This window comes from Chiloscyllium plagiosum, chromosome 9 (assembly GCF_004010195.1).
Source record: "Chiloscyllium plagiosum isolate BGI_BamShark_2017 chromosome 9, ASM401019v2, whole genome shotgun sequence".
Classification (NCBI taxonomy): domain Eukaryota; kingdom Metazoa; phylum Chordata; class Chondrichthyes; order Orectolobiformes; family Hemiscylliidae; genus Chiloscyllium; species Chiloscyllium plagiosum.
This window is the reverse complement of record NC_057718.1, coordinates 27,045,795-27,060,078: the sequence shown is the minus strand read 5'-3', so window position 1 is coordinate 27,060,078 and position 14,284 is coordinate 27,045,795. Positions and strand designations below refer to the sequence as shown.

Genomic DNA, 14,284 nt, shown 5'->3' with positions numbered 1-14,284 from the left:
TCTTGTGGTTGCAGGGGAAGGTGCCGGGAGTGGAGGTTGGGTTGGTGGGGGGTGTGGACCTGACGAGGGAGTCGTGGAGGGAGTGGTCTTTCTGAAATGCTGATAGGGGAGGGGAGGGAAATATATCCTTGGTGGTGGGGTCTGTTTTGAGGTGGCGGAAATGACGAAGGATGATACAATGTATATGGAGGTTGGTGGGGTGGTAGGTGAGGACCAGTGGGGTTCCGTCCTGGTGGCGATTGGAGGGGCAGGAAGTGGAGGAGATGCGGTGGAGAGCATCGTCAACCATGTCTGAGGGGAAATTACAGTCTTTGCAGAAGGAGGCCATCTGGGTTGTTCGGTATTGGAATTGGTCCTCCTGGGACTTGTATATCTCAACACAGCAAAATCCCAGAAATAAACTCATTGATCCCCAAACTAAAACTTAGCAGAGCACAAATAAAATGAATTAAGAATTTAAAAAAACACTGCTTACAAGAACTCTCAAGTTCAGTAATAGTGGTTTAACTAGACATCACATTTCGAAATATTGTTTTAGATTAATTCTTAAGTCAAGGCCAAAGATTCTGATAAAGATTCTAAGCCTCAGCAGATGAAAAACAAAGTTAGTTAGAGCAATTTTTATTAAGTTTAAGAAATATGGGAAAAAGATACAATTCCTGATGTGAAACTGAAGCCATTAAAATATGCTCATTTTAATTCCGCGTTTTCAAATGCAGGTCACAAGGAAATTGAAGGCTGCAATGATACAAGTTTTAAAACATTTGACAAGTGGAAAGTCTTCATAATTATAACTTACCCAGCTTTCCATTGCTAAGTCGGTTTTGTTCCACTTGCCCTTTAAGAGACCTTACGTTCTTCAATTTGGCTTCCTGGCACTCAGCAATCTCACGAAGCTTTTGTAGCTTCTCTTGCTCTGCTGCCTGTTGCTCCCGATGGTCCTGCTGTTTCAAGTATCTCAGGTGTTGTTCCTAAAAATCCAGTGTGGAAAATAAACAGATATTACACACAACCAGCAAAAATATTAGACTTGCACTTGGAGGCAAACTTAGGCAACAGAACACTTGATATAAGAACTTCAAACTGCTATATCAAACAGCCTCCTCCTTCCCTGACAGAAGATAATTTAAGATCAAAGAAAGATTCAAGAACTAAGAACACAAGAAATAGGAGGGATAGATTATATGGTGTCAAGTCTGTTCTGCCATTTAAGTTCATCAGAACAGATTTCAGGCTTCAATTCCACTTGCTTACCTGTTCTTCATATCCTTCAATTCTTTGAGACTGAAAAATGCATCAATCTCATCTTTCAAAGCACTCCATGATGGTATATCCACAACATTATGGAGTAGAAAGTTACTGACAACCAAACCCTTTGAGTGAAGACATTTCTCATCTCAGTTCACAATTCTCCTGGTCGAGAGACTGCTCCCACATGTTTTAGCTTTCTCAAGCAGCAGAAACAATCTCTCAGCATTTACCCCATCAAGCCCTTTCAGAATTATGTCAGTTTCAACGAGATTACTCTCATCCTTCTAAACTCCAAGTATACAGACGCAATTTCCTCAGCCTATTCTCTCAGGACTATGCCCTCTACACATGGATTATTTTAACAAACCTTGTATTACATATTATAGAAAACAATAAAATTTGGAAATAACTATTGCTGCTAATGACAGACACTAAATTCATTCATTAAGCATTTTTCTTTAACACATGATTTAAACATTTCAGGTGTTCATCCACGGATATCAGTAATAATAATTTCCAGGTTGCAATGCAGTTACCACACAATTGCAATGCAAGTCACTTGCAAAGTTAATCTGTAATCTGTCAATAAACCCAGATTCTTTCTGGTACCAAAAGATTATTATAAACACAGGAATGAAATTTGGGAAAAAATGCTCTCTTGGCAGAAAACAACACTGAAGGACTTGAATGATAAGGAACAATTTAATTCGAGACACTGACGTATTTTTCAACCTGTATTGTAAAGGTAGCATTAGCATAGCACCCTCTATCAGACAAATAGCGCAACTTCAACCAACTCAAAAGATGTTAGAATTTAAAATGTAACCAACCAGTACTTTAAGATCATCAAAGTTTGTAGATGACAAATTTTGAAAGTATTGTGACCAGTGTGGAGGATCACATAGATTTCAATCGAGAACAGAGAGGCTGATAGAATGCGGAAACACATGGAAATGAAATTTAATGCAAAAATTGTGTAAAATGATAGATGCTGCTAGGAAGAATGACAAAGACAATTCTAAAGAGGTTTCTAAAGAGTATTATATAAATTTTAATAACAAGGCTAACAAAGTAGTTAGGGAGACATAAGGAACCTGGCTTTTATAAATAGAGGCACAGTGCATAAAAGCAACTAAGTTGAAAATTAAATCCACTAAATATTGTAAATAAACTTTTACAAAACACCAGTTCAGCCTCAGTTCAACGCTCATAACAAATTCTGGACATCACACTTTAAGGAGGACATGAAGGCACTGGAAAGAATGTAAAAAATGTTTTGAGAATGATTCTAGGAATGATGGGACTTAACTACATGCATGAATTGGTGACACTGGGGCTACTCTCCTTACAGAAGGGAAAACTGAAAGAAAATTTGATAAAACTGTTCAAAATAAATGAGGGAAAACGACAGACCCAGATGGGCAGCAACTGTTCCTGTTGCTGGAAGGGTCGATAACCATAGCTATTAAGTTAATGTGATCAGCAAAGATCTACAGGTGATATGACCACAACTCTTACTTTAATGCAATGAGAGTTTAGAATCTGGAATGCATTGGTTGAGATTGCAGTGGTGCTATATTCAATTGTGACATCCAGAAGGGAAATGGATTAATTATCTGAAGAGAAAAAAAAAATTGCAGGTCTACAAAGAAAAGCCAGAGAATTAAGATTAATGGAGGAGAGGACGGGCATGAACACAACTGGTCAACTGGCCTCCTACCAAGCTATAATCATTTTACAATTGTATGGATTTCAGAACACTAAAACTGTATCATTTTAAGAAGTGTTCTAAAAAGAAAGTTGAAAAGCAAAAATTCAAACCCTCAATCACACAGCGGATTCACACTGATTGATTATTCAGCCACAATTCTAATCATGCAACAAATGACACAAACAATTTGGGAATTTTTAAACCATCCCAAGATTCCCTGACTGTTCTTTCTTCCTTTTATCTAACTTTTTTAAAAAGTGTGAATATTCAATAACATCTATTGCACCAAACGTCTCAAACAAATTTCTTCTTCACAACAGATTACATGCGACAGTTCTTATATGGGTAATTGCAACAGCTAAGACTATTGGCAGTATCTATCTACTGAATAATGTCAAAGGTGCTCGAAAATCTATTTGATTGGACCACTGTGATTCCTTCCTCAGAGAACCTTAGATGGCACTGTAATTTTGAATGATGAGGAATCACTGAAGGACAAATCTTTTATTATTAAAGAAAGATAGGAATGTGCAACTGTTTTATTTCTCAACAAATTATTATTTTTAATCCAATTCTCAATTATTCAATTTAATTATTAGGTAGAGAAATGGCAGAAATTGGTATTATTCTTAGGACAGAGAAGGTGAGGGGGACATTTAACTGAAGTATTTAAAATTAAGAAGTGTGTTGAAAGAATAAATAAGGAAGCTACTTTTGGTTTCCAATCCTCCCTCCAGTAAAAGAAAACACAGTTAAGGTGATTGTGGCCTATAGTGTAGTGCTGGAAAAGCACAGCAGGTCAGGCAGCATCCAATGAGCAGGTGAATCGATGTTTTGAGCGTAAGCCTTAATCAGGAAACCAACGTCGAATCTCTTGCTCCGCGGATGCTGTGCTTTTCCAGCACTACACTCTCGACTCTCATGTCCAGCATCTGCTGACCTCATTTTGTCCGAGTTAAGGTGACTGGCCAAGCAATGAAAAGGTTGAGGAAATGTTTAAAAATATAAACATTGTGTTATGTTCTGGAAGGATCTGGAAGCAGATGTGATAGAAACTTTCCAAAAAGGCATTTGACACACTCTTGATTGGGAACATTTGCCTGCTGATAACAATTTTGGATAGCAACACATCACTATCTGCACATAAAGAATGTGTTTTGCTGGATATTTTGACAAAAAGTATATTGTTTATTAAGAACTAAAAATTAATTCAGAATTCTACAGACTAGGAGGAGAACTTGGTGCCTGGGCCAGGTTTTTGAAATGGGAAAGCCACTGTAAGTCTGAGGATTAAAGAATAAAATTTGAGACAAATCAGCAGTGGTAGTTTAAGTTTAACAACTGCCACCTCACGCTTGAACCTTAAACATAATAAAGCATCTGACGGACCTTGGAGTACTATGTACAGTTCTGTACATAGGAAGGATGTTATTAAATTAAAGGCGGTTTAAAAATATTTACCAGGATAAGATTGGGACATTTTTCCACTGGAATGAAGGAGGTTGATGTGCAACCTGATAGGAGGTTTATAAAGTCATGAGGGGCTCAGATAAAGTGAAGAGTAAAGATCTTTTTCCTGTGATGCAGGAGTTCAAAACTCGGGGGCATATGTTTAAGGTGAGAGGATAAGGATTTAAAAGGGACCTGAGTGGCAACATTTTCATAAAGGATGATTCATATGTGGAATGAACTGCCAGAGGAAGTGGTAAATGCAAGTACAGTTACAACCATTTAAAAGACATATGGACAGATAAGTGAATAGGAAATGTTTAAAAAGATATGGATCAAATGCAGGCAAATAGGGCTAGTGTAGTTTGGGAAACTTGGTTAGCATACATCAGTTGGTGTGAAGGGTCTGTTTCCATGCTGTATAACTCTATGGCTCTATGAACTTCACAGAAGTATTATAAAGGAAAACGAAAGACACCAAACCACATAAGGACGTATTAATCGGGATTTTACGAGGTGGTAGTGGAAAGTCCACCAGGCAGAAAGTCAGATGCAAGCCTGTCTCCTTAAGTCCTCAAAACCATAACTCAATTTTGTGTTGCTCATGCACTCAACTGCTTGCATTCAAGGCTTCAATCCCTTTAACACAGAATACTCCACCTCCATGAGTTGTCAATCAACTGGAGGGACAGCAGTGACAATGAAACAATGAACAATGTAAACAAGTGGGAGTTTTCAGCATGGTGGGAATAATCTTTCAGTGGGGGCAGACAAACTTGGGCCAGATGGTTCTCAACCAACAGGATCCCCACATCAACCTGTGTCTCCAGGCCAGTTTTCACAAGGCAGAATCTCACTTATGAGCCCCAAGTGGCCGAAGAGCCGGAGGGCTGCCAGGTACTTTTCACATCACTGCTAAAATACCAACAAAAACAAACGTCCCCCGGCTCACCGCTCGGCACAAGCCTATTTCAGGTGTGGGAGACATATATTAGCTGTTATTAGGTCACATTACTAAAATCTTGGTTTAAAAGACAGACCTTAATAAGAATTTAAAGCACGTAAATCAAGCTAGAGAGACAGGAAAGTACAGGGAAGAATTTCAGAGCTCAGGACTGCGGCAATTGAAGTCGCAGCCATCAAAAGAGGAAGAAGTAAAACAACAACACACAACAGGCCAGAATTAGATGAGCACAAATGGTTTGGAACAATGTGGGACTTAGGGTCTTTACAGAATTACAGAGAAATGAGGCTATGAATGATTTGAAAACAAGACTGAAAGTATTATAATTAAGATTGCATTTGACTGGGATCCAAAGTCAGTCAATAAGCACAGGAATCATAGGTGAATGGTGAACATCTAAGTGTGAAACACAGGCCGACGAGTTTGGATGCTCACACATTTGTGGAGGGTAAATTGGATTATCAGATCAGGGTATGTTGGAATTGCCAAGTCAAAAGGCAAAGAAGACATGGATAACAAGATGAGCTGAAACAGGGATGAAATTGGGCAATGCTACATCAGGTGGAAATTGGGTGCCTTGACCTTGGCAGAAATGATGAGGTCAGGAGACATATCAGGATCAAATATAACACAAGGGGCTCTTTTGGTTCAATGGCAATATCCTTTCTTTTGAACCAGAAAGCCTGGGTTCAAATCACAATTGCTCCAGAAATGTGTAATAACATCTCTGAACAGGTTGATTATGAAACATCAACTATGATACAAAATTATTAACAGATTGTGTTTAAACACAGAGTCATGGAGTCCACACACATGGAACAGAGTATGGAGCAGGGATCAAAGGAAATAGTTTCAGTTTTACCAATGTTTAAAGGGAAATTTTTGCTCATCCCATACTGCATGTTGGATAAGAAGTCTAGTAACTGAACAACAGCATAGAAAGCAAGAGATGAAACCGAGACTTAAATCTCAATGCCATCTATGTGCCTATGAAAATTACCATTAAGCTTTCCAAGTGATCTTGCCAAGGGACAGCGAGCAGATGAGAAATAGTAGGGGGTTGAGGATTGGTCCTTTATGCGCACTAGATGTAACAGTACTGAATCAAGAAGAGACGCCTTTGCAAATGATGATCTTTGGTAATTAGAGAGGTAGGAATGGAACTGGGTGACAGCTGTGCCACCCAGCAATGACAGCCAAGAGGCACCGAAGCAAGATGGTGCATCCAATTGTGTCAAAGGGTACAGACAGGTCAAAGAGTAGAAGAGAGGTTTACCCATGTCAAAGCCACATGGGATCGTAATAGCTTTGGAACTGTTGTGGTACTGTGGGGGATGGCATGCTGAAATCTGTGAAGAATTCAGATATGGTGTTCTGGAAAAGATGGGGATAGATTTAAGAACATAAGTAGGGGTAGACTGTCGGACCTGTTGAGCCTGTTCCACCATTTAATATGGCTGACTTTCGATTTCCACTCCACTTTCCTGCTTGCTTCTCAATAAGGATGCAACAACATATGTTAGGTATTTTATAGAGTAGAGAAAGAAAAAGCGAGATACACAGAACGATAAATAGAAGGTCAAGACAGAACAACCAATATGTAACAACATGTTTATTAAATGATACCAGAAAAAGAGCTCCTAAGAAACAGTGATTTAGCATTCAGTGTGACTAAGAGGAATTTGGGTTGGGAACAACTGTGCTCAGCTTAAAGAAGGGCAATTACAAAGAAATTAGGACAGAACAAGCAGGTGTGAACAGGGACAGGAATAAAGACAGTTGAGGAACAATGACAGATGTTTAACAAAATAGTTCATAGCTCACAGCAAAGATACATTGCAGCGAGGAAGGAGAATTTTAGCAAAGGGAGAAACTAACCGGAGTTTATCAGTTAAGTAAAGGATAGGATTTTATTAAAATAAAAACATACAATGTGGTAAATGTTAGTGGTAAACCAGAGAATTTTGCAAGTTTTAGAAACCCACAGAAGACAACCAAAAAAAGAAAATAAATTTTGACAGTCAACTTGCAAGTAAATGGAGAAAGATTGCAGAACAAAACTACAGAATAGAGGGATTCTTGAGACACCTTGTCAATGAATCACAAAATATTAGCACCCAAGTTTGGCAGGTAATAGGGAAGGAAAATGGAACGTTGGCCTCTATTTCAGAAGGAATGGAGTATCTAAGCAAGAAGGTTTTGCTGCAACAGTCAAACCACAACTAGAATATTGAACAGTTTTGCTCCACTAATTTAATGGAAGATATATTGTGATTAGAAATAGTTCAGATAAGGTTCACAATGCTGATTCCAGGTGTGGATTGTTTTATGAGGAGTGGTCAAGTAGATTGGGGCTCCACATTTTGAATATAGTAGATTGAAAGGCTACCTTATTGTAATATAAAGGATTCTGAGGGAACTTGATATGGAGTGTGTCTTGGACCAGAGGCATAATCTCAGAATAAGGTTGCTGCATACTTAACACAGAGATTCGGGTAATTTCTTCTCTCAGAGGGTAGTAGAGTATGTGGAATTACTTTACAGCAGAGGGCTGTTAAGACTTGGCCGTTAAGTATATTTAAGTTTGAGACAGACATATTTTTGACCAGTAAGAGAACTAAGGCAAATTGAGTTGAGGATTCTCAGATTAACTATGATCTTATTGAATGGCAGAGCAGACTTGATGATCTGAAATGGCTTACTCCTATGTCTTACAGTCAAATGATAGAAGAAGCTGCAGGAACAACAGCAGTGAAAAAAATAAACATTTTTACTCTTGAAGCAAAGATATTGAAATCACCTATGACACAGGTCAAGGAAAAAGTGGATGCCTACGGAATAAGGGAAATAGATTCAGGGCAGAATGAGAATCACAATATTTTAGATGAGGCCAGGTATGAATAGGAAAATGAATAGTCAAGGTGCCAAAAAGTATACATCCAAAGGCAACAGAACTGAAATCCAACCAATACAGACAAGAGAAGAAAATTTGAATGCTGTCGTCATAGTAATGTATCAAGTCAAAACTCGGTACGTTTCCACATGGAAGTGAGGCAAAGGAATATAAGAAATGTACTGTATATACAGAGTAACAGTTGATCTCGTAGAAGTTGATCCCTTATTTTTGGCCAAACAATCTAGAATTTTCCATATATCTCGTGTACAAGTCAACCCTAGTTCTCCACAGTTAACAGATCAACGTTTATGAGTCAGTGCGCCGGCCATCAAGTTCTGCTCCAGCTTTCCAGTATGCCAGTGTTCTGCTCTGCTCCCGGTCTTCCAGTTCGCTGGCTGTCGTGTTCTACTCTCGGACTTCAGAATTACCACAATTCGTAGGTTTTTTACTTTATTCGTTTAGAGATCAATTGGTTTCTGCTAAATGATACGGTATGAATTGTGACAGGCAAGAATTTCAGCCTCTCAAAAATAGTATCCATGTAATAGTCAACCCCATAAATCTAACTTTATAAAGTAATCAAAAAAATTCAACTATTACTCGTCTATATACGGTAGTTGTTTTGGACAGTTCTCACCTTGCTTTAAAATAATGATTATGTACGTGTACCTTTGTTGCCAAAAGTTGCTGCTGGGAATCAATCTGCTGTTGCTGCCGAGTTGCCATCTCCTGTAGTTCCGCAAGCGTCATGTCCATACGTGGCCCACTGACCTGCAAAGCATGAAGGAAGTTGTGCCTTAAATCAGAATTCTAACTTTGTTCAGCGTAGATTTTAACAAGGCTAACAACAGCAATCTCAACTCATTAACTTTATCCACTTAGTTATTAACTTTCATTTTCTCATCAATAATTCCTGTTTGTAGTCCAGCATGGAAACAGACCTTATGTCCAACCAGTCCATGCTGATCATAATCCCTGCACTTGGCCCAAAGACATCCATATGTTTCTTATTCATATTCTTATACACGTCTTTTAAACATTTTAACTGTACCCTCACCCACAACTTGCTCTGGAAATTCATTCTATAAATGAACTACTCTGTGTTAACAAAAATGCACATCAAGTCTTTTTTAAATCTTTCTCCTCCCAACTTAAAATCTGACCCCTCGTCTTGAGACCTCCCACCCTAGGGAAAAAGACCTCGCATTGACCCTTCTTTATATACCTCACGATTTTATAAACCTCTCTAAAGTCATCCCTCAACTCTTACGCTTCAGTGAAAAAAAGTCCCAGCCTCTTCTTGTAACTGAAACTCTCCATTCCTTGCAACTTCCTGGTAAATCTTTTCTCAACCCGCTCCAGCTTAATAATATCCTTCCTGTAAAATGGATAGAGTACTCCAGAAAAGGCCTCGCCAACATCCTGTACAAACTCAACATGATGTCCTAACTTCTATACTCAAAAGGTGTGAGCAATGAAGGTAAGTGTGCTAAATGCCTTAACTACTCTGTCTACACAAAACTCAAATAATGATGTACCTGAAACCTTAGGTCTCTCTGTTCTACAACATCCAAGGCCCTACTTTGCTTTCTACATTTCTTACTTTTATAACAGGAAAGCATCATGCACCACTTCATCTTTTTGCAGCTTTTTAGGAGATGAAGAAATCCATTAACAAGCATGCTCACAGATAGTGGATTTGTTGCATAATCTGCTGTATTTCATTAGTTGTATAAATGCACTTATTCATATTCATTTATGAGCAAAGGATTAATACCTTATCTTTTTTGAGAGTTTTAACTCTGCAATTTTTAAATATAAACTTCAAACTGATTTGACTGTCTTTCTTCTTTACTTAGGAAACAGAAATCTTTGTTTTCAAACATTGCTCTCCACATAAACTTTGAGGGGTGCAATGACCTCCCCTTCAAGTATTTTTGTTCTCTTTTCTTCAATTGATTCATTATCTCTGTAAGTAAACATTTTATGAAATTACTTTATAACCATGAAACTGGAGTCACCTGGCAAAGCCATATATGCTCATTCATGGGCCATTTACCACTGATCTATCAGCTTATTTTCAATGCAAAGTCGATGGCTTCTGCATCATTTCAAAACTCCAATGGCTTGAATTTTTCAAAAGTTTAGATGGTGAGTTATTGATATTTTTATCACCATTCTTTGGAATGGACTGAAAAGTCTGGATATAGTGTGGATGCAGAAATCCTCAAATTGTGGCTAATCACTCTCTACTTTATATCCTCCCTACCACCAGTAATCAATGAAAGAAGCCGATTTGGCCAGAACTTCCCCTTTCTCAGTCTTTTATCTCTGTTAGAATGCCATCAAAAGCACATTTCATTTGATCAGGCAAAAGTTTCCAATTTTATTTCACATTTTCAATCTGATTCATTGCTAACAGATTTGATCCTGAAAATGTCATGTTTGTGGCATCTTGTTAAATGTCTCCATATTGATTAATTATTAGATAATTTTAAAGCAAAATCTAAAATATTTTTGCTTTACAATTTCTATTACAATATTTTAGCCTGCATTTTGACCAATGTGCACGTTGCAATTTTTGTGGAGTTGAAGTGCCCATCAGCCATGATTAAATGATGCAGTGGACTCGATGGGCTGAACGGTCTTACTTCCAAGTTGAAACTTTATTGCTGGAACAGCACAGCAGGTCAGGCAGCATCCAGGGAACAGGAGATTCGACGTTTCGGGCACAGGCCCTTCTTCAGGAATGGCCTGTGCCCGAAACGTCGAATCTCCTGTTCCCTGGATGCTGCCTGACCGGCTGTGCTGTTCCAGCAATAAAGTTTCAACTTTGATCTCCAGCATCTGCAGACCTCACTTTCTCCTGGTCTTACTTCCACTCCTATGTCTAATGCAATTTTTAATTCACTCGAGAAAATCTTTTAAAAGCAATTGGTTTTATTTCATTTCTTGTTTGGTTCTTTAATGTGACTGGCTGCTTGGTCAGCATGACTACATCACTGCGGGCCCATGATTCCAATTAAAGAACACTGTAAGCAATTGTACAAGGCACAAGGAAAAGACAAGTTGCCATCAAAATAATTATTCAAACTCAAGGAGGAGTAAGATACATTTCTCAGACCGAAAGACATCAAAAGATATGACAAGAAAGAAAGAACAGGGCACAGAGTTAAATGTTTAGCCATGATCATACTGAATGGCGGAGCTGGAGCAGGCTCAAAGGGCCAAATGGTCTACTCCAGCTGCTACATTTTTTGTTTGGATGTTGACATCTTTTCAACCGAAACTTCCTTTGAAGTCGGCAGCCTGACTTTGCTGCAATATTTAGGCTAATGGTCACATTATTTCACTGAATTTCTGAAGGAGATTAAAAATGGAAAAGTCACAGGCAACAAGCAAGTAAAGATATTCGGTGAACAGAAGATATATGAGTGAAATGATGGATGAGCAAAACCCTAAGACAATGGAGCAGTGTTTAAGAAAGTTAAAATGCATGTATTACATTGCATAAAAGAACATGAACTTAGTTCCAACAAATACTTTTCTAAAGCATCATTGTAATAGGTCTATATGGGTGAGTGCTGATAGGTCTATATGGATCAGTGTTGCTAGATGTGGCTTGGAGTAATTGGGTAAATTAGTTACTTGTGGGTGGAACCAAGGGTGTGCTGATCACAATACAAGTAAAGGCTCAAGATTCCATTTTAAAATAAATTCATTTCAAAACCATATTAACAGACTGGGGTCAGGCATACTTTACGAAGGCAAGGAATCAGCTGGCTGAGGTAAAGTGGTGAGACAAACAATTTACTGGATTGGAGTATCATGGATAACAAACAGATAAATCTGTGAACAAGGAAAAAAGGTAGGTCATTCAGCCCTTGCAGCCTGCTCCACTAATAAATAAGATCATAGCTGATCTGATTTTAACCTCATCTTGATATTCCTGCCTGATAGTTTTTCATTCCCTTGATGAACAAGGATTATTTTGTCTCTGCCTTAAAATATCTCAAGACTCTGCATCCAAAGCCTTCTCAGGATGGGAATTCTTAATAATTTTCAGAGAAAACCATTTTACTCATTTCGTCTTAAATGGATATCACTTTATTTTTAAAAACAATGAACCTGGTTCTCGGTTCTCCCACAAGAGGAAACACTCTTCCCACATCCACCAGGTCAAGTGCCTTCAGGAACTTATATATTTCAGTTTAGACACTTCAGACTTTTGTAAATAAACATGGATAAGCCAAGAAACCAAATAAATTTTTGCGAGAGAACAAGAATAATAATGCAAACATTATGACAAAAATAAACAATTTAAGAATGGGATAAGAGAAGACAAGTGAGGTCTGAAAATAAATAAGCTACAAAAAGTAAGGGTGTTTGAAATTATAAAAGTGCAGATTTTCAAGAACAACCAATTTAAGATCATCCGATGTGCCTGCAATTTTGTTCACATGCTAGCTTTAAGCTGCATGTATTAATACACAAGAGCTTGTCCTCTTCAAACAAAAAGATGCCCAAGCACTGCATTTTTTTTAGTTTCCAAATAAACAAAGACATGAGGACAATTAGACTCTACTGCATTCCACATGGGAACATCTCAACCAATGTCCATTTAGCAAACTATGAGCACTTCTTCTCATGCGGTCTAACTTGTTGTCCTCTAAAATTTGGGATTTTTTTTGGTCTATCCTGATTAGTGCAACATAAAATGCTTCGACATCTTTTTTGCTTCAGTAATACTTCAAAACAGATCTATTAAAAGTGAAGTCAAACCCAAAATTGTCAATTTAAAGACAGTGACCAAAATATGGCAGCTCCAAGAGATCAATTGTGTTAGGGGAGTCTGTAGTCTGAGGTACAGACAGACGTTTCTGTGGCCAGCAGAGAAAAAGCAGAATGGTGTATTGTTTCCCTAGTGCCAGGATCAAGGATGTCTCAGTGAGGGTGCAGAGTGTTCTCATGGGGGAGAGGGGCTAGCAAGAGGTCATTGTCCACACTGGAACCAACGATATAGGAAGGGAAAAGGCTGAGATACTGAAGGGAGATTACAGAGAGTTAGGCAGAAGTTTAAAAAGGAGGTCCTCAAGGGTAGTAATATCTGGATTTCTCCCAGTGCTACGAGCTAGTTAGGGCAGGAATAGGAGGATAGAGCAGATGAGGAGCTGATGTATGGGAGAAGGATTCACATTTTTGGATCACTGGAATCTCTTTTGGAGTAGAAGTGACCTGTACAAGAAGGACAGATTGCACTTCAATTGGAAGGGAAATTTGCTAGAACTGCTTGGGAGGATTTAAATGAGTAAGGGGGGGCCCAGGGAGAAAGTGAGGAAAGAGATCAATCTGAGACTGGGACAGTGGAGAACAGAAGTGAATCAAACAATCAGGGCAGGCAGGGACAAGGTAGGACTAATAATTAAACTGCATTTATTTCAATGCAAGGGGCCTAACTGGGAAGGCAGATGAACTCAGGGCATGGTTAGGAACGTGGGACTGGGATATCATCGCAATTACAGAAACATGGCTCAGGGAAGGGCAGGACTGGCAGCTTAATGTTCCAGGATACAAATGCTACAGGAAGGATAGAAAGGGAGGCAAGAGAGGAAGGGGAGTGGCAATTTTGATAAAGGATAGCATTACAGCCTTGGGGAGGGAGGATATTCCCAGAAATATATCCAGGGAAGTTATTTGGGTGGAACTGAGAAATAAGAAAGGGATGATCACCTTATTGGGATTGTATTGTAGACCCCACAATAGTCAGAGGGAAATCGAGAAACAAACTTGTAAGGAGATCTCAGCTGTCTGTAAGAATAATAGGGTAGTTACGGTAGGGAATTTTAACTTTCCAAACATCGACTGGGACTGCCATAGTGTTAAAGGTTTAGATGGAGAGGAATTTGTTAAGTGTGTACAAGACAATTTTCTGATTCAGTATGTGGATGTACCTACGAGAGAAGGTGCAAAACTTGACCTACTCTTGGGAAATAAGGCAGGGCAGGTGACTGAG

General features: G+C 38.6%; 1 protein-coding gene across 2 annotated transcripts in view; it reads right to left on the bottom strand.

Moving 5' to 3' along the window:
- The window catches only part of LOC122552713 (apoptosis-stimulating of p53 protein 2-like), a 100,130-nt gene that overhangs the window by 45,192 nt on the left and 40,654 nt on the right, over positions 1–14,284 (bottom strand). For both annotated transcript variants that reach the window (XM_043695611.1, XM_043695612.1), the window contains exons 5-6: positions 8,941–9,042; positions 800–971 (exon numbers count right to left, since the gene is read on the bottom strand). In XM_043695611.1, the coding sequence (XP_043551546.1) occupies positions 800–971; positions 8,941–9,042 (274 nt within the window). The remainder of the gene's footprint in view (positions 1–799; positions 972–8,940; positions 9,043–14,284) is intronic.